This window comes from Rhinoderma darwinii, chromosome 8 (genome assembly GCF_050947455.1).
Source record: "Rhinoderma darwinii isolate aRhiDar2 chromosome 8, aRhiDar2.hap1, whole genome shotgun sequence".
Taxonomy (NCBI): Eukaryota; Metazoa; Chordata; class Amphibia; order Anura; family Rhinodermatidae; genus Rhinoderma; species Rhinoderma darwinii.
In genome coordinates, this window is record NC_134694.1 from 71,999,480 (window position 1) to 72,020,424 (window position 20,945).

General features: G+C 41.3%; 1 protein-coding gene across 1 annotated transcript in view; it reads right to left on the minus strand.

Moving 5' to 3' along the window:
* Positions 1-5,909: 5,909 nt before the first annotated feature.
* Positions 5,910-20,945, minus strand: part of LOC142658718 (uncharacterized) — a 58,743-nt gene continuing 43,707 nt past the window's right edge. The window contains exons 9-16 of the mRNA XM_075834326.1: positions 16,594-16,699; positions 16,195-16,360; positions 15,591-15,648; positions 14,982-15,037; positions 10,461-10,626; positions 8,955-9,116; positions 7,254-7,402; positions 5,910-6,638 (exon numbers count right to left, since the gene is read on the minus strand). Coding sequence (XP_075690441.1) covers positions 6,634-6,638; positions 7,254-7,402; positions 8,955-9,116; positions 10,461-10,626; positions 14,982-15,037; positions 15,591-15,648; positions 16,195-16,360; positions 16,594-16,699 — 868 coding nt within the window. The 3' untranslated portion in view covers positions 5,910-6,633. The remainder of the gene's footprint in view (positions 6,639-7,253; positions 7,403-8,954; positions 9,117-10,460; positions 10,627-14,981; positions 15,038-15,590; positions 15,649-16,194; positions 16,361-16,593; positions 16,700-20,945) is intronic.

Here is a 20,945-nt window from a genome sequence, read left to right on the forward strand (position 1 = left end):
AAATACAGCGTTCTGTTCTGACGGGGCGTTTTTTTTATGCCTCATTTTTTTTTTTTTTAAACTGCGCGGAAAAAGTGCATGTCACTTCTTCAGCCGTTTCAAAAACGCCTGTAAAAAAAAAGTTGCTTAACAGCTGAAAATCGGGAGCCGTTTTCCCTTCAGGATATGTGCACACGCAGTGCAGTGTCGTTTTTCAGGCTGTAAACGTCCTGAAAAATCGGAAGCAGAACGCCTCAACATCTACCCATTGATTTCAATGGGAAATGCGGCGTTCTGTTGACGGGGCGTTTTTTTTTTTTACTGCTCGTTTTTCAAAAACTGCATCTTGCAAAATTGAAAACCACTTTGAAATCTTGGCATTTACTAGCACAGTTTCAGAGGCGGCTAGCTATTAGTTTTGTATTTTTTAGTCTGTAAAATACATTATGCTTACTGTATATGTTTAGTGATTTATCTGGAGTTAAAAAAAAAAAAAAAAAAAAAGTTACACTAAGTTTCTGTCTGCAATCTTCATTTCTTTTGAGAACTCCACAGCCTTCAAGTCCATACACCTCCTCTCCCTCCCCCCCCCCCCAATCCCCCATCCCAAACCTTTGCATATGGCACCGATTTACATCAAAAAGAATGCATGACCGCATGGCTGATTGATTGTACACCGCTTCTTTTTATTTAGAAATACTCTACAGCCATAAGGGAAATTAACTGTAAGGGCTTATTCAGACGAACGGGATATACGTCCGTACAACACGCGTGATTTTCACGCACGTCGCACGGACCTATATTAGTCTATGGGGTCGTGCAGACAGGTGCGTGATTTTTACACTGCGTGAGTCCGCAGCGAAAAAGTCACGACATGTCCGTTCGTTGGCCGTTTCTCGCACATCACGCACCCGTTGAAGTCAATGGGTGCGTGAAAATGACGCGCACCACACGGAAGCACTTCCGTGGGACAAGCGTGATTCGCGCAACAGCTGTGGAAAGGATGAATGATTACAAACATCCAAATGGAGTGTCATAATGATAGCGGCTGCACGAAAAGCACGCAGCCGCGCATCATACGGGGCTGACACATGCAGCTGTCAAGAGCCTTTTGCGTTCGCAAAACGCAGCGTTTTTTGCGCGCGCAAACGCACACGCTCGTGTGAATCCAGCCTAAGGCTGCGTTCACATCAGCGTTGGCTTTGCGTTGAAGGTTTCCATCGGAAAGTCAAACTAAAACCTTAGCTTCCGTTTGCATCAGCATTGATATCAATGGTGACAAACATTGCTAATTGTTTTTGTCACCATTCCGGCAGGTTTCCGTTTTTTCGACGGAATCAATAGCGCAGTCGACGGAAACCTCAGACAAAACCCCTCAACAGAAAGCCAAGCGCTGATGTGAACAAGCCCTTAGGCTCCGTTCCGTCAGGTTGCCGTTATTTTGACACAAAAAATACCGTAGTCTGTTGCGCTATTGTTTCTGTAAAAAATGACGGAAACCTGATGGGAAGCAGCTTTCCGTTTTTTTTTTTAACATTGAAGTCAATGGATGAGGGATACAAACGGATATGCCATCCGTTTGTATCAGTTATGCATTTCGTTTAACGGATCAGGTTTTTTTTTTTACTGCACATGCTCAGACTAAGGCTGGGTTCACACAGAGTTTTTTTGCAGGCGGAAAATCTGCCTCAAAATTCCGTTTGGAATTTTGAGGCAGATTTTGCTCTTCCTTCACGCTGCGTTTTTCGCCTGCGGCCATTGAGCGCAGGGGGGGCAAAAAACACTGCGAAATAAGCTTTCGCTGCCTCCCATTAATGTCAATGGGAGGTCAGAGGCATAGACGCACAAAGATAGGGCATGTCCTTTCTTTTTCCTGCGAGACTGTTTTTCCGCTTGCAGGAAAAAACCGCCTCCGCCTCCCATTGAAATCAATGTGGGCATTTCCGGCCGTTTTTTGGCGCATTTTCAGCGTCAAAAAAACTGTGCACTCCCCCTAAAAATGAAAGCAAGAAAGATGCAAAGATAAAAACTGATCCATTAAAAACAGAGTATAAGGCTCTGGTCACATCTGCGTTGGGGTCCCGTTCTGAAGTTCCGTCAGAATGGGACCCTGAGCAGACACAAACTGACACAGACGGAAACCGGAGGGTTCCATCTCCATCACTATTGATGTCAATGGTGACGAAACCGGTGCCCCTGGTTTCCGTTTGTCTCTTGTGCACCGGATGAGTCGTTTTGCTGGAAGCAATTTAAATCAACGGTGATGGAAACCTCGTTTCCATTTGTGTCTGTTTTGGGTCCCGGTCTGACGGAAAGCTCAGACGGAACGTCAGAACAGCACCCCAACGCAGATGTGAACAGAGCCTTATACCGCGTTCCAGATTATTATGCAAATGTTATTGTTCGCTGATTTTCCTAAATAGTCGATGCACATGACAGTCAGTATAATCTTCAAGCCATCAACCGTTGGAGTATAATGTGAATTTTATTGAACAAATCCCCCAATAACAGATTTTTTTTTAGAAGTAAAAAACTCAAAATGCACAGTTTAAAATTATTATGCACAACAGAGATCAAAACGTTTTAAAGGTTGTAAAGAGAACTTAAATGGTCATTTGTTGAATTTGCAGCATCAGGAGGTCATATTTACAGAAACCAAAAGCTCTTTCAATAAAAAAAAAACTTAACAGGCCAAGTTACATGTTAACATAGGACCCCTTCTTTGATATCACCTTCACAATTCTTGCATCCATTGAATTTGTGAGTATTTGGACAGTTTCTGCTTGAATATCTTTGCAGTATGTCAGAATAGCCTCCCAGAGCTTCTGTTTTGATGTGAACTGCCTCCCACCCTCATAGATATTTTGCTTGAGGATGCTCCAAAGGTTCTCAATAGGGTTGAGGTCAGGGGAACATGGTGGCCACACCATGAGTTTCTCTCCTTTTATTCCCATAGCAGCCAATGACAGAGGTATTCTTTGCAGCATGAGACGGTGCATTGTCATGCATGAAGATAATTTTGCTACGGAAGGCACGGTTCTTTTTGTACCATGGAAGAAAGTGGTCAGTCATAAACTCTATGTACTTTGCAGAGGTCATTTTCACACCGTCAGGGACCCTAAAGGGGCCTACCACCTCTCTCCCCATGATTCCAGCCCAAAACAGGACTCCGCCACCTCCTTGCTGATGTCGCAGCCTTGTTGGGACATGGTGGCCATTCACCAACCATCCACTACTCCATCCATCTGGACCATCCAGGGTTGCACGGCCCTCATTAGTAAACAACACGGTTTGAAAATTAGTCTTCATGTATTTCTGAGCCCACTGCAACCGTTTCTGCTTGTGAGCATTGTTTAGGTGTGGCCAAATAATAGCTTTATGCACACTTGCAAACCTCTGGAGAATCCTACACCTTGAGGTTCGCGGGACTCCAGAGGCACCAGCGGCTTCAAATACCGGTTTGCTGTTTTGCAATGGCATTTTAGCAGCTGCTCTCCTAATCCTATTAACTTGTCTGGCAGAAACCTTCCTCATTATTATGCCTTTATCTGAACGAACCAGTCTGCTCTGAACCAGCCACAAATCTTTTCACAGTACGATGATCACGCCTAAGTTTTCTTGAAATATCCAATGTTTTCATACCTTGTCCAAGGTATTGCACTATTTCACGCTTTTCGGCAGCAGAGAGATCCTTTTTCTTTCCCATATTGCTTGAAACCTGTGGCCTGCTTAATAATGTGGAACATCCTACTTAAAGGAACAGTGTCACAAAAAAAATTTTTTTTACATCAGTTTGATTTTAGTGTTTTATTAAAAACTTTTAGATTTATTTGTGTGTTTGTTTTACTTTTTTTTATTTTTGAACTTTTTCTTCCCTATGGGGGCTGCCATTTTTTTTTCCATTTCTGTATGTGTCGATTAATGACACATACAGACATGGAATACGGCAGCTACAGTCCCATAGTGAATGCGAACGGGGCCCGTTCCATCCACTATGCCGTACGCCGTCTGTGTGGGAACGGCGCATGCGCCGCTCCCACACAGTCCAAGTTGAACTGTGCGCCGTTCCTGTAGACCGGAAGTCGCGGCCGGACAGTAAAATTACTACTTCCGGTCGCGGCTTCCAGACTTGTGCACTTGGAGCGGCGGTAGCAGACGGAGCGGAAAGACCGGTGGCGACTGGAGCAGGTAAGTTATTTCTGTGTATGTAATTCTGAGAGCTCACTAGAGCAAGTGAGTTTTCTCAAATTTTGCAGCAATAAAGCAATGTGGTTGCTTTACCACATGCAATGCTGCAATTTTGGGAATTGCTCCATCTAGTGACCAGCACTGGGAAATATTATAAATTAGAATCTAATGTATAATATTTCCTGACTCGTGAAAAAAATTAGAACAATGTTTAATCACCTATACACTAATTGTTTAACTAAAAAATAAAAACAATTTCTAGCGTCACATTCCCTTTAAGTAGTTTTTCTTTGATTTGGCACACCTGGCAAACTACTTATCACAGGTGTCTAGGATCTTTGATCTTGATTACAATGATCCAAAGACACAATACCATCCATGAGTTTAATTGAAAAACAAATAATTAAATGTTTAGGACATTTAAATCCAATGTGCATAATAATTTGGAACACTGTATTTCAGTGCGTATGAACTTTGTTCAAAATCTCATCCATATGGCTGGTGCTGTAATCCACTGCAGATTTTCCATGCGCAAATCTGCACAGAAAATCTGCAGCATTTCCATGCGCAGAGGGCCTAATTTTCCCTGGCAATGAGAAATAGCAGGACTTTCTACAGCTGCTCATGTCTCTACAGATACAAATTCTTATTCAGCACAACACAAACTTGTTAATTGGAAAACTGTCTAAATATTTCCGTTATTTGCCACACACACTTTTTTCTTTTAGTCTGCATGATCTTGAAATAAAGGCGTGCCATACTTTAACAATATTCCTGCATGCTCTGTGTGGGTCCAACCTCTGGTCACTCACCAATCATGAAAATGAAGGTACTGTTGTGGTTTCGTAAAACTCCAAAGGGGTTGCAGTGTTTCACCAGACAGCAGCACTCTCACACACATATGTCTGTTAGGGTCAGTGTACACATTGTGTAAACAGAGTTTTTCCCGCAGCAGAATTTGTTGCGGAAGATTCACAGCTATTACAGTAGCAGCAAAGTGGATGAGATCAAACAAATCTCATCCACACACTGCAGAAAATCTGCTCAGAAATTGATCTGCGGTGTGGAATTTTATTCCACAGCACGTCACTTGTATTTACAGAAACGCTTATTTGTTGCTGGGTTTTTCCCATTGAATTCAATGAGGTGGGAAATCCCGCAACAAATAGCAGTTGTTGCAGCGGGTGCGCAGTGATCCACCACAAAAACCGCACCTCAGAAAAAAAATAAGTCTCATACTTACCCAGAAGTCTGTGTTCCTCCCTCAAGCGTGGCCTCCTGGCATGGTTTCATCCCTTGTGACTGCTGCAGCCAATCAGGCTATAGCAGCAGTCACATGGGATGAAACGTCATCCCAGGAGGCTGGTCTGGATGACAGAGGGCCAGCCGCCTAGGATGATGCTTCATCCCATGTGACCACCACTGCAGCCAATCACAGGCTGCAGTGGTCTCCTGGGATAAAATGTCATCCCAGCAGGTCGGTTAAGCACTGCAGTTTGCCACAGCAGACATTCCGGGCAAAAAAACACCACGGAGTGACGCGTTTCTTTGGCCGGAATTCTTTGCGGTGCATAGGGCGAATACGCTGCGTGCTATTACGCAGCACAGCCGCCCCGTGTGAACTGAGCCTTATGGTTGTACAGCCCCATTGTAGTGAATGTCTCCTTTAGGCCAGGTTCACACACGGTTCAATTTTTCTTGCCAAGCATAACACTGATGGGGTCTGTTCATTTTATTGGCAAGCAACATGAATCTTGCACTAAACAAAATACCGCCATGTCAATTCAGCCTTAGGCCCCATGTGCACATCTGTAATACTACACCCATACTGTATCACCATGTGTAATCTGCATCATTTTCTATCACATTCCGTATTGCAGAGGTATTCTGTTGTTATATTATCCCAGTCTTTAAATAACCTGGTATAGTTTTGTTTTAAAAAGAAAAACAGTCTACACAAAAATCATGTTTACATTATAAAATCTAATATTCAAAGTGCTAGTTATAATATTAGATAGTTGAATAAATAAACAGCAGATATTAAAACCTAAAATATTTTTAAGCCACTCGCTGTATTTGCTGTCTACCTTGCAAGACTAGGAGTTGGCACATGCTCTTCATGGTTTATGTGCAAAAAGAAAAAAAAATAAGTCTTGATAGAAATAGTGTGAGTGAGAAAAAAAACCACATTTACCGGTATACAATGGACAATGTAAACCCCTAAGTCTATATAAGATATGATGTTCCGGTCATAAATGTTAATGCACTTTGTGATGGACATTGGCATAAAGGTGCGACCTACAGCAGAGGATTTTTCCGCTGTATGGGTTTATAAATAAATTCAGCTTTTCACCATCAATCTGTAACCAGACAGTAACCGCTATGCTGTAAACTATACTAGTGCAAAGAGTGGAACACATCCTGTAGTCCAGCGGTCTGCCACCTGCGGCTCCCAGCAGGTCTTGCCTAATCTAGAAAGAAAAAAAAAAAAAGGTCAAGATGAAGTCTAGAATGCGTGGCTATTCATCGAGTCACAGCCATTAACAAAATAAGATGTTGTATCCCCGATTCTGCAGAATGGGGGATAGGGTGTACTTGCACCCCATCCCCCATTCTGAAGAATCAGGGATAGGTCTTATTTTCCATGAACTTTGGCACAAAAGCAGTTTTACGCTCGTCTAAATTTTTTTCCCATAGCCGATCTATACCTGTAGACCGGTCACAGTCCGTATACTCAGACAAAAGCTGGAATCCGTAATTCTTCTGAAAAATGAAATTATCACAAGCCAAAAGCATTTACGGAAGTTGAACTCAAGACTAAATCACATTATGAAGCTTTCGAATGCACTATAACTCTTGTCTCCACTTGAACTAGACCGTGGTGACACTTGATAAACACTTAATGATAATACATGTTTTGCTAGTTCTGAAAGTCATTCGGAAAGTGATTGTAGCAATATCCATGGGATCTTACTACATAGTACTGTTCTATTGGCCTATCAGCAGGTATCAGCAGTAGATCACTGGTCTACTGGATGAATATTGCCTACACTTCTACTACGGTGAAAGCATTTTCTAGACGCTACCTAGCCTTGACGCAGATGCGGTTTTCTCTCTGAGGTCATGCCGATTTCCCCTTGTAGCTGGGTCGTCATCCACACTCTTCTCTTTGGATCGCTTGCTCTTCTTGCGCTTGTGTCTGCGATGGGATTCTTGTTCTTCACTATCTTGCTTCCTGAAATTCAGTTTTAACACGAGTATGGTTCAGATAAAATAACCAGAAATTGTCCCATTCACCGTCGTCAACATGGCCACATCTAAAAGGGCTTTTAACTGGACTGTATCATCAGAAAATGACCCATTGTTTAAAATAAGTTTTTATGTTAAACATTTTTAAAAAATACATTAGTTATTTTTTCTTGAAATTTCCCATATTATATTGCAGTTTTCACAATAGGCTTCAGAGATCTCACAATAGACTGGCACTTCCTGTTCTGTAGAGATCCCTTCTCAGTAGTCAACTCATTATCACAGGCAGGATAGGTAACAAGTCTATGTAGTTAAAACACAGGATCCACCATTGACAATTTGAGCTGGGAGGGGGTGAGCATTCCCTTTTAAAATCACCTCTGCACAGGTCACAGAGTATGCCCACAACACTCTCCCATAGAAGCCCATTATTAGTGTTTGGCCTGAGATTTCCAATGTCCATGTGGCAAGACAAACCTATGAACTGCTGTTCACAACTTAAAGAGGCTCTGTCACCAATCTCCTACATAATCGGATCGGCGCTGTATTGTAGATAACAGCAGTGGTTTTTATTTTGAAAAAACGATCATTTTTGAGCAAGTTATGAGCAATTTTAGATTTAGTTTCTTAAAGACCAACTGGGCGTGTTTTTACTTTTGACCAAGTGGGTGTTGTAAAGAAGTGTATGAGGCTGACTAATCAGTGACCAATCAGTGACATACACTTCTCATTGTTCCAGCCCAGCTTCTTGCACTGCACAATCACACTGTGCTGTGGATCATGCTGGGCTGGAACAATGAGAAGTGTATGAGGCTGATTGGTCACTGATTGGTCACCCTCATACACTTCTTTACAACACCCACTTGGTCAAAAGTAAAAACACGCCCAGTTGGTCTTTAAGAAACTAAATCTAACATTGCTCATAACTTGCTCAAAAATGATCGTTTTTTCAAAATAAAAACCACAGCTGTTATCTACAATTTCCACAGTCTGACCCTCAAAAAGGTGAGAAAATACCATTGTTTTACACAATACTTTCCACTCGCTGCAATTGTAACGGATAGGCTCCCTCCCGCTACCTGCGATCAGTCACATGACGCTGCCTCTATTCCATACACAACTGAGGTAAACACAATCTCTGTTCCCTCTCCAGTGTCCCTGGCAGCCAACTTAAACCTGCGCTGTAATTGTGCAAGGACCAGGAGCGCCCGCTGTAAATTTATGATGGGCAGTATTTAAGCAGATTTCCACTCATGATTTCAGTTATTTCAGGTAATTGTGTAAGACGACATTTCCCAAGTTTTCATTGCCCTTTGTCTTTGCTGCCATCATGCAGTGTATAAAAATTATAAATCACTTTACGTGAGTAATCACTTCATTCTTTTCTATTATTAGCGCTCAGATGAGATGCTATAATTAATTTTACTGCTGCTGAAAATATACGATGAAAAAAAAATGAAAACTTACTTTGAAGTTTTATTTGTATCGAAAATGGTTAAGTGGGTGTCAGAAGATTAGCATCTGTGAGCGGAACATACCTCCGGGAAGATTTATGCTGGTTGTTCTCCTCCCTGTCTCTATGTCGATGCTCCCCATGGAGTTTCTCTTCCTTCTCCCGGTTGCGCTCAGCACTGCGCTGATACTTGCCCTCATATTCATAGCTTCTCACGCGGTTGTAATTTATGGAATGTTCACTTTCCCTGGCAGAGTCAACAAAACAAACAGAACATTCATCTACAATGAGCTATACAAAGCTCGTGATGTCTCCAAACAAAAAGTCCCCAATAAAATTGCATAAAAGAAAAAAATTTACCATTAAAAATGGAATAAAATCATTGATATTTATATTTAAAATATCCCACAAATTTGCTCCACAACTAAATTATTGGCACCATTAACCTCTCTGCCATGCATGTAATAACGCACATAGAAACTTAGGTTGATTAAAGTCATGTCCATCAAGTTCAACTTTTCCCAGATCAATTATACATCATTCATTGCCAAATTATTTATAACCCGAAGGCCTTATTTACACGAGCGTATTTAACGAGCGTGAAAATCACGCGCGTCACACGGACCTATGTAACTCAATGGTGCCGTTCAGACAGTCCGTGATTTTCATGCAACGTGGCCCCGCTGCGTAAAACTCACTGCATGTCCTATACTTGAGCATGTTTTGCGCATCACGCACCCGTGTGCTGCGCGTGATTCGCGCAACAGTAGATCAAGAAGTGAAGGGAAAAATAAAACCACCACCTTTATTTCTTTTTCTAAACCTCAAATCCGCATTTCAAAGACAGCATATGCGTGAAAATCACGCAGTAACACACACCAAACACTTATGACACACGGAATTGCAACACGCAAAAAAAGTGTTTTTTGCACGCACACGTTCAGGTGAATTTCGCCTTAATGCCATTTTTCCATTAGATAAGCATCAAGCCCTTTTTTGAATGAGGTTCGAATATCTGCCATTACCACCACTTACGGTAGGGCATTCGGGTACCCTTACTTCAGATATTTTTGACATCCACGGACTTTTAGAAAGAAATTTTTTTGTTAAAGCAAAATTGCATGAAAGCAGTAGTGCGTAGAATGTGAGAGAATATATGTTTTTTGGGGTATAAGAATTTTGTACTTTTTGCACACGTAGCGGATTTGTTGCAGTTTTTCCGCTATTATATATGGCTGGAAAATCTGCAGTAGAATACTTAAAAAAAAAAAAAAAATCTCATCCACATGCTGCTGAATATTTTATGCGCGAAAATCAGAGCGTGCTGCGGATTTTCACATTTGCAGCATGCTCATTCTATTCTTAATATTCACTGTGGATTTTACCATTATTAATGTAGAAGGGGTGACATCTGCAGCAAAATCCACATGTAACACTTGTCAAAAGTATGACACGTTTCCTAGCACTTCTGGCAACGCAAGATTAACAAATAAGGTTTATACTGTAATTATGATACATAAAGGTAATTTTTTAAGGTCTTCAGTAATGATGTATTTTAAAAGCAACAAATGTGAAGTCCAAGAAGACTCACGGCTTGTAGTTATTAAAGTTCTGGCTCCTGATTTTATCCATCTCTCGTTCTGGTTGTCTTCTTGGTGTCCATTCACTTCTTCCAGGGCTGCTTGTACCTTTGTCTACAGCGGTTACCCAAGAAGTCGGAGCAGTGGAGACTACAGGATAATTCATCACTCCTGGCCCTGCAATGATTAAAAAAAACGCCTTTGAGAAGCTCTCCGGTGGAAGACGGAACCAGCCTGAGCATACTAGATCATACTGTAATAACGGCCATACATTAGGACTTCAATCTAAGCCAAACCTCCTCCTTCAGATTGCTTACATGTAATTAAAGGCCGTTTTGGAAAACAAATTAATAGTAGACTACACAGAGACGTTTCACACAACAGTATATGATCATTATATTGTATTTATAAATGGTGCTATATCGCAGTGATCAGCTGGGTCATAACACATAAGACAACCCAAAGGAGAGAGTGTTACAAATTTAGTAAATCGCACACGGTTGTAATTCCCACCATTCTTGGGTTTGGCGCTGCGTTTATTTACACATGAACGTCCATGTTGTAGTACGGATGTGCTATGTACGCAGAACTATACGCAGCAATATTTAGACCTGTATAAACAAACAGCACTATATGGAGTAGACAACCAATATATCTCTCTGCTCCCAATCTAGGCGATTTACTATCTTAGGTCACTGTCCGCCATTACGGTCAGCTTCCTGAAATTAAACCTGGACAATACTGAGCTTTTCATCTTTCCCCATCATAATCTGCTCCCGATAACTAAATATCCTGGTCTATCAAGGACTACCCACTTACCACAAGTGCAGGTAACATTTTACTCAGGCCCACTAGGGCTACATGGTGACTTTGGACATGTGTCCTGTGTGCCGGTCAATGATGGCTGTGTTGCCCTGCCTGCATGGCAGGTAATGAAAGTGAATGTCACTGCGTTGCAACCCCCAGGTTCCTTTGACACAACAGTTGTAAAAAATCTTAACCTGCTGGAGTTTTTGCGACAATCGTGTAGTGGTCGCAGCAACTTGTGTTTCGCAATGGGTACGCAAGTACTTTATCTGCGACACAGCCATCTTTAATCATGCAACCTGTGTCACTATCTCCTGCTGTCTCAATAACATTTCTTGTATTTGACTTTACCTCATACAGCAGATAACCAAAATCCTAGTACAAACACTTATATTATCCTGACTAGACTAGCGCACCCCCCCCCCCCCCATTGTGGTCTACTAACAAATGGATTGACAACTCCACAATTTACCGTAAACTCTGCAGCCCAACTAATCTACCTCCAATTCCACACCTCTGTGATGGACAGCCAGTGACTGACAAAGAATCCAATTCAAAATGCTCCCTCTAACCTACAAAGTCCTATCTAAGTTTCTTTTCCGATTCGCAATTACCACCAAACCTGCACTCTGCCAATAACCTCTTCACCACTCAACCTCTCTTCACACTATCAGATAAAAGACTGTTTTCAGTGAGAGTTTGGAGAATGTCAGAGAAACTACATCTTTAAGTGTATAACCAGGCTTAAGGCCGGGTTCCCACGTAGCGTAAACGCTACGGAATTTCCGCAATGGAATTCTGTGCAGAAATTCCACAGCATTTACAGTAGCGGCAAAGTGCATGAGATTTAGAAAATCTCATGCCCACGCTGCAGAAAAAAACCGCAGCAAAAACATTAATAGATTGACCTGCAGAGTGGAATTTAAATCTGCAGCATGTCAATTTATGCTGCGTTTTTGTTGATTTTCTGTTGCGGGTTTTCCCCATTTAATTCAATGGGGATGCAAAATCCGCAACAGAAAGCCAAGTATTGGCATACTTACCTAGGACGCTCACCTTCCTGCAGTCCCGCCTCTTGGGATGACATTTCACACCATGTAACTGCTACAGCGTCACATGGCCTGCAACGTCATCCAGGGAGGCCAGACTACGCGCAGAGAAGAGGGTGAGGGAGTATGTATGAACAGTTATTTTCTCATCAGCACTGCTTCCCACAGAGGAAATGCCGTTCGAAAAACAGCACTACAATGTGGTGCGATTTTTCGGACAGAATGTACTGCGGGTTCCAGGTCGGATACGCTGGGCAGGTTTTACCCAGCATAAAGAGCCCCTCAACTCATTCTCTTATGTGTATGGCTGACTTATGACTCCTTAGGCCTCATGCATATGGCCGTGCCCGTAATTACGGCCCATGATTGCGGGCACGGCAGACCGCATTTTCGGCCCGTGCTCCCATACAAAGTATGGGGGCACGGCCCGTAAAAGACAAAAAGTAGGACATGCTCCATAATTCCCGGCACGGTTCTACGGCACGGACACCTATCCGTAGCGATACGGAAAGGTATCTGCGGCCAATAGAACCGGACGGGTCCATAATTGCGGACCGTATTACGGAGATTTTTTACGGTCGTGTGCATGGGGCCTTAGAGACCATGCCAACTTTCTCATCACATTTTCAAACATGGCAAGTGACATGAAAAATCCCAAATTTTAGCATAAATTTATCACAAGCCATGATTTGTTTATACTAAAAATAGTCATAAACTGCATAGTAAATGTGGGCCTAAGTAATATCCAAATCTATAATTAAAGTCTGATCAAAAGAAAAATACAGATCTATTTTTTTTCTATTGATTAAAAGAATTAGGGCTAGTGTTAAGGCCTATTTACAAGGGCCAATTATTGGGCGAAAAAGCGTTTGTATGATCGCTCGTTCCAGATCATTGACCTTTGTAAACAGGGCTGCAATCAGCCGGCGAACGAGCAAATGCCCTAAAAACAATCATGGTCAGCAGCACATCTCTCCGTGTAAACAGAGGCTGTGCTGACGACAATATGTATACTGTATGGGGAGTAAACTATTGTATTACTGATCATGCGTCCACATACAGTTCAGATTGACCACTTTAAACAAACGCTGATCGACCGGTTATCGGTAATCGGCGCTGGTTAAGGGACAAAATCTGCCCGTGTAAACCAGCTTTTAGAATATGGAACAGACTGCCTTCAAATAAAGAACATAAGATCGGCCTAATAAAAATGATATTACTGGCCTCAATATTATATGGGATTGGTAATACTCCTTTAAAAGTTAGACAATAAAATCTAAGTTAAGTTAGCAAGGAAAAAATGTGAGAATGCAACGGTCATATTTCACCATTTTTTTTACACCTAGGTGGGTTATCAGTCCCAACTATTGAATTATTCCAATATAGTCTCTGTATGAATTCTTCACGGTTTTCAAGATCTCTGCTTGTGGTCATTCAGTAGAAACATCCATTTATTTACTTCCAGTGGATACAATTCTGTCCATGGTCATGTGATGATACACATACTGTAACAAGCCATGCACCTGTGTCTACTAATGATCCTAGCACCTGTGTCTGTCACATGACCACGGACAGAATTTTATTCACTGGAAGTAAACCATGTGTCTACAGAACAACAAGCAGAGATCTTGAAAACGGAAGAGATATATATATATATATATATATAGAGTCTGTTGGAAAATTGTATATAATTATTCAAAAATAAAATTAGTTTGCGGAGAGTGGACAACCCCTTTAAAAAAGAAAAAACTTATAACAAATGTAACATTCTATTTTATTTAAATATTTTCTGCCTTGTGCTCAGGGAGGGTGGGAGGTTTTAATTTGAGTCTGATTTGCTAATTGTGTTATTCGAAAACATGGATATTGTTACATTGAATTCAATTATACATTTTTAATATAGAAATAAGAAAAAAAAAGCCTGTTGTTGACGACCAGGGCTGTAAATCTATGGCATAGTGAAGATGCAGGAGCAGGGACTGTCTGCACCATTATCCGTGGAAAAACAGCTGTGATTGAACTCTGATCTTGGCTGTTACCCCTTAGATCCCGCAGTCAATACGGTCAACGGCAATGTAAGCGATCACAAAAGGGAGAGGGCTTACTTGGTCTCCCCATCGCCTATTCCCGCAAAAACAATCGCGGGCCGCCGATAAAATATTGTAGCCAGGGGCCTAAGAAAGGCCCCCATGGCTGCCCTATGTAGTTGCCCATTAAGCCATGGCTTAGGCATGGCCTAATAGGTGCCTGTTTGTTCTTCACCGACAGGCACGAATGCATCGGAATACAGAGGTACAGTCTAAATGTATTTGTGAAAATAAGGAAAACAGTCCCCAAAAAAAAAAGAAACAAAATCTTCCAGAAAAATACTATCAATGAATAAAAGTGATGAAACATAAAATATTTGGTATCTTTGTAAGTTCACACATTATTAATACCGCACGGTAAACCACGTAAAAAAGGGATGCACAGACACATGGACTGCAATACATTTATATACATAGAATTCAGTGTCTGGAATCATGGAGACACGTGATATACTGTTCTAGGGTACGAGAAAGCAACAAGCAGAACAGAATTGGCGATTTTTTTAATTGTAATTAGCAACCAGGCCTCAGATTGTTCAGATGGCGCCAGTAAAAACAAAAAAAAACAAAAAATAACTTTACAACTCACCATTAGAGAAGTATACTTGGCGAGGAGGTGGTCGACAGTTATATGTCACAGGCGGTCTTAAAGGAAAAAAGTCACATGTACTTATTAAATAAATTTAGGCCCCATTCACTTTACATTTTTTCCCACAATTTAGCGTATTTGTTAAATGTAGGCTGTGACTGATGCCTAACAATGGCATCTGTCACCCATAGACTATTATGAGAGAACATTTAAAGGATGAGTCATGAGCCTTTTCTGTTGAAACGGATGCTATAATAGCCTATGGGTAATAGATGCCACTGTTAGGCCCTGTTCACATGGAGTTTTTTTCCAGGCAGAAAAATATATCTGCCTCAGGTTTCTTTCAGAAATTTTGAGGCGGATTTTGAATTGCCTGTGCTTTTCTTTTCTGCCTCCCATTGGTTTTAATGGGAGGTCAGAGGTGGAAACCCACGGCAAGAAAAAAACATGATGCTTTTTTTCCCCTGTGAGTGGCCAAAAGCCGCCCGGGTAAAAAAATAAAGAAAAAAAAAACTTTCCTGGTGTACACGCTAAACTTACATCACAAACGTAATGTGAACAGGGCCTTAGCAAGACAAAGTCAATTTGTATATAACCTTTGAAGCTTACCCGCTGGGTGGTGGGATGTGTACAGCAGGAGGAGGAACAAGTGGTGGAGGTAGCAGTGCTAAAACAATAAGAAAAAATAAATGAGTTTTTACTGTTAAAGTGTGCAAACCGTAAGCGCACCCCAAGAGAGATGAGCAGAGGGAGCCATGGAATAGGACATACCTGGCAGTGCAATTTTAAATACAGCAATTCTGTGTACTCTGCTAGTATCTCTAGTGGCATGCAATGAAGTTCCTAGTGGTGTGACATGAACTTACATACACCAAGGCAGAGTTTCTCAAGTACCCCCTTCTCAAACACATTACATCAAAGTATCCCAAAGGCTGTGCTCACTTACAGGCTGCGTCTTCTAAAAGCACAGCACGCGGACAGCGCAAATACCCTCTAGAGACATGGCGGGTACCCCCTGCCTAGGCTACATGTACCACAGGTTTGGAATCTATGCACTAGGGGAACACACACACATAATTATGACCGCATGTAAAATGTATAAAAACTCTTCGGTGGTCTCTGAGGAGTATGCAAACCGGTTTTCTACTACTTTAAGGTTTTAGATCTTCGTTTTATAGAAAATAAATTTGTCTATCTTGCAAATACAAATCACCTGGTGGGTGCAAGGCTGGTGGGACCTGGATGGACGGAGGTGGGCAATGGAAAAAAAGAGGAGGTGGAGGAAGTCCATTGAATGGTGGAGGATTATGGACAAAGGTTGGTGGAGGGAGAAGAGGTGGCGGCGGTTGATGTTGCTTGTATTCCTGATTATCAACCATCTATAGGAGGAGATACATTAATCATTATGTCCAGAAGAAAAGGTTATTTCGAAAATGAAACCTAACCAAATGACTGCTATATTCAGTTGTTCTTTGACATTGTGATATCGATGCAATGCATTCACCCCAGAAATAGACGTTACATGCAGGTACTGAACAGTACACAAACTAAATATCCATAGATTGTCTAAATATAGAGGACGACTATTAGCGACATAAAGATCCTTGGTTACCTGAATGGGAATGTCATCTGAATCTTGAATGTCCCATCTCCTGCCTTCAACCCGGGTGATGCTGCAGATCTCCCCACCAATGACATCAATTGCCTTCGCTTGCTCCCTAATAGAAAACCACACACATCTCTGATACTGTATCGACTAGAAATAGGGTACAAGAGTGCACAAGATGAGAAACAAAGCCTGAAACTAAAGACATTTTGCAGGTTAGTATGCACATTTTACTAAGGGAAGTATTCAAAAGAACTATTTTACAGGATTTCATAAAAAGCATGCAAAAGAAGAAAAAAAATATTCGACCTAAGCAAATTGAGTAACTTCTTCAATCCATTGCAATTCAGGATGAGTATAAGATAAGTAAAGTAGATTGTACTATAGTCTACAGCTGCATTGGCAGTTCTGTACGATTCAGAACTCAACCTCAAAGCATCCCTTTCTGGTTCCATGTCTGCACACAGCTTAGTTTGGGGATTTGTATTCTAAGAAGTGCTTACACAAACACACATTACAGTACTCTAAAGTAGGGAACATTAACCGCATTATAGGAGCTCAGCTAATCTTTTAGTGGTATCGATGTTGACGGTTTCCAATAGCAACAAGCAGAATTATGAATGTTAGGGGTTTGCTAGAAGCCCCCAAATATAACCGATTCCACAGAAATCTTCTGGTAAGGCAAAAAAAAAAAAAGGAGGCATCAAATCACAATGGAAGTTATTATTACGCGTGACTTTAATACCCAGATATAAATTGGAAAATGGAAACCTGTGGATCTTATAAAGAAAACCGGTTACAGTCGATAATTAAAAGATAATTATGTTACCCAACTGGTACAGGACCCAGCTGGGAAATAGTGACCATAATAGAATTTACTTTCACTTATATATTTTAACAGGATGTTTTGTCAAGGAGCCACAAAAAACATAAAATGATGTAAAAAACAAAACAACAACAGGTAAAAAGACACCAAAGCTGGAGACAGAGCGACTTATTGCCAAAGAGAGAAATACTAACCCCTAAAATGTTCAACAATGACATAAATAGAAATTTTTAAAGTTGAATCTTTTGGCCCTTTAACCCCTTAATGACCGCCGATACGTCTTTTTACGGCGGTCATTAGTGGGCTTTATTCTAGAGCGCCACCAAACTACGTCGCTGCTGTAGAATAAAGTAAACAGAGCAGGGAGCCGTGAAATCTCCCTGCTCTCAGCTGCCAGAAGCAGCTGAGGGCTGGGGGCGTCCCTGCTCTGCCAGATCGATATTAGTATCGATCTCACCTGTTTAACCCCTCAGATGCGGTGCACAATAGCGAGCACCGCATCTGAATGGTTTTGGAGAGAGGGAGGGAGCTCCCTCTCATCTCACTGACACCCGGCGATAAAATCGCCGAGTGTCTGTGTCTTCTATGGCAGCCGGGGGTCTAATAAAGACCCCCAGGTCTGCCTGCAGCGAATGCCTGCTAGATCATGCCGCAGGCATGACCTAGCAGATGCCTGTCCGTTTTAAACGGACAGGCAGTAATACACTGCAATACAAAAGTATTGCAGTGTATTATAATAGCGATCGGAGGATAGTGAAGTCCCCTAGTGGGACTAGTAAAAAAGTAAAAAAAGTTTAATAAAGTTAATTAAAAAAAAAAGTGAAAAAAAAATATATGAAAAACCCAGCTTTTCCCCTTACAAAATGCTTTACTATTAAAAAAAAACTACAATAAAGCAAAAAAGTTACACATATTTGGTATCGACCCCGACTATAAAGCTGTTACGTTATCTAACCCGCACGGTGAACGCCGTAAAAAATAAAATTAAAAACAATGGAAAAATTGCTGTTTTCTGTTAATCCTGACTTAAAAAAAATGTGATAGAAAGTGATCAAAAAGTCGCATCTACTCTCAAATGGTACCAATAAAAACTGCAAGTCGTCCCGCAAAAAACAAGACCTTATACAGCTATGCCGACGCAAAAATAAAAAAGTTACAGCTCTTCGAATGTGACAATGGAAAAATCTAAAAAATGGCTTGGACATTAGGGCCCAGAATGCCAGCAGGGGGAAGGGGTTAAAAAGTAATGAGGGAGAAATTAAAAACGTTCTCTCCACTGTGTGCACAGAGGAAAACGTAATGTCAGATGAAATGCAGAAGAATAAAGTCAATCCCCCATTAAATGTCACCTGCCTAAAAACAGGAAGAAGTGCAGCCCTCCTTAAAAAGATTCAAATAGACAAATCACCAGCTTCAGATGGTAGAAATCCCTTAGAACTTGGGGGATGCAAGTTATTTCTGATATTTATCCCCTTCCCGACATTTGACGTATCCATACGCCAAAGTAGAGTAGGGGAAGTATCGAACGGGCTCACAGAGTGTAGGCTGTTTGTAGCACGATCCCGCTCGTTTAACTCGTTAAATGCCGCGGTCAATAGCGCCCGCAGCATTTAAATCATTAGAAAGCGGGGGTGACCCCCTCTAACAGCTCATTGCGCCCCCGCAACGCAATCGCGGTTGGGGGGGGCGGGGGGGATGGTTGCTATGGCTGCCTAATGAAGCCCCCCAGGTCCGCCATCTTTGTGCACCTATTAAGCCCTGCCTGTCAGAATCACGATATACTGCAATACATCAGTATTGCAGTATATCGTGCAAGCGATCTAACGATCGCTGGTTGAAGTCCCCTAGGGGCACTAATAAAAAAATTAAAAAGTAGTTAAATAAAGTTGTTGTTTTTTTAAATGTTACAAAAAAAAAAATTGGAAAAAAGTTAAAAGTTCAAAAAACACCCTTTTCCCCCCCGAGAGCATAGTAAAAAAAATAAAAAACAAACATAATTGGAATCGCCGCGTCCGTAAAAGTCTGAACTATTACAATATATTATTTAACCCACACGGTGAATGCCGTAAAAATTGCCGGAATCTTTATTTTTTTGTCACCTCACCTACAAAAAATGAAATAGAGTGTGATCAAAACATCGCATGTACACCAAAATGGTATTATTAAAAACTACAGCCCTCATACCACTTAATCGACGGAAAAATAAAAATAAAAACTTAAGGCTCTCGGAATTCGGCGACACAAAATAAATTTTTTTTTTCATTTTCTACCCCAGAAATATTTTTTTTCCTTTTTCCTAGTACATTATATGGCACAATAAATGGTGCTACGAAAAACTACAACTCGTCCTGCAAAAATCAAGCCCTCATAGGACTAGATCGACGGAAAAATAAAGAAGCTATGGCTTTTGGAAGGTGGGGAGAAAAAAATGAAAATCTGAAAAAGGGCTGCGACGGGAAGGGGTTTTCCCACAAACACATCTATCCCATAGCCACAGGACATGGGATACAGGTGTTATCGCTGGGAGTCTGATAGCAGTCCCAGAAGTCCCATAGAAATTAATGGAGCGCTGGTCGAGCATGTGCACCATTCTCGTGGAACACGTCGGGGGACTTTCGATCCCTCGTTCTCCTCATCACTGAGGGTCAAAGCGGTCGGAACCCCAGCAATCACATATGTATCCCCTATCCTGTAGATAAGGGATACGTGTTTGTGGGAAAACCTCTTTAAGGATTCTATAATGGCAGGGTCTGTTCCACAGGACTAGCAAAATATAGTAAATGTCAATGCCAATATTCAAAAAGGGAGCTGGAAACTATAGGCCTGTAGGTTTAATCTGGACTGTAAAATGTTTTAACGTTTTTTTTTTGTTTTTTTTTTTTAAGAGATGCTATTCTGGGGTATCTGAATTTGAATAAATAACACTCCATATCCGTATGGGTTTAGGAGGAATCAGTCCTGTCAAACCAATCAGATCAGCTTGCACGAGAAGGTAAGCTCTAGACTGGAGTGGGGTGAATCATTGGATGTCATTTATCTTGGTTTCTCCAAAGCATTTGATATTGTGCTGCATAAAAGGTTGGTATATAAGAGGATATCATTGTTTAGTAAATAGTTTGCTTCATCGGGGATCACCTGCGAAACGTTGAGCTCTGAGTATTACTTGTTTAACCAGTCTTTTGACTAAAAACTTTTTAAATAAAAAGTTACTTTTTGACCCAATACGGAGACCAGGTCTGTTACTTTTTCACAGACATATAAAGCCTAACTGACCTATACGATCACCTCACCAGCACGACCTGTGATACAACAGGACTACTGGAGGACTATTTACAGACCACAAACGGGGAGGACGATCCCAGGTCCAACAACAGAGGATCACATTTCACCTCATGCGAGTACAGCATTCCTATACTGCACATTTACAACTTTTGTATATAAGAGGAGATTGCTGGGGAAAAGTGGGTAAATAACTGGCTTAGTGATAGAAAACTGGGTGGTTATTACATGCTCAGATTGGGTCACAGTTACT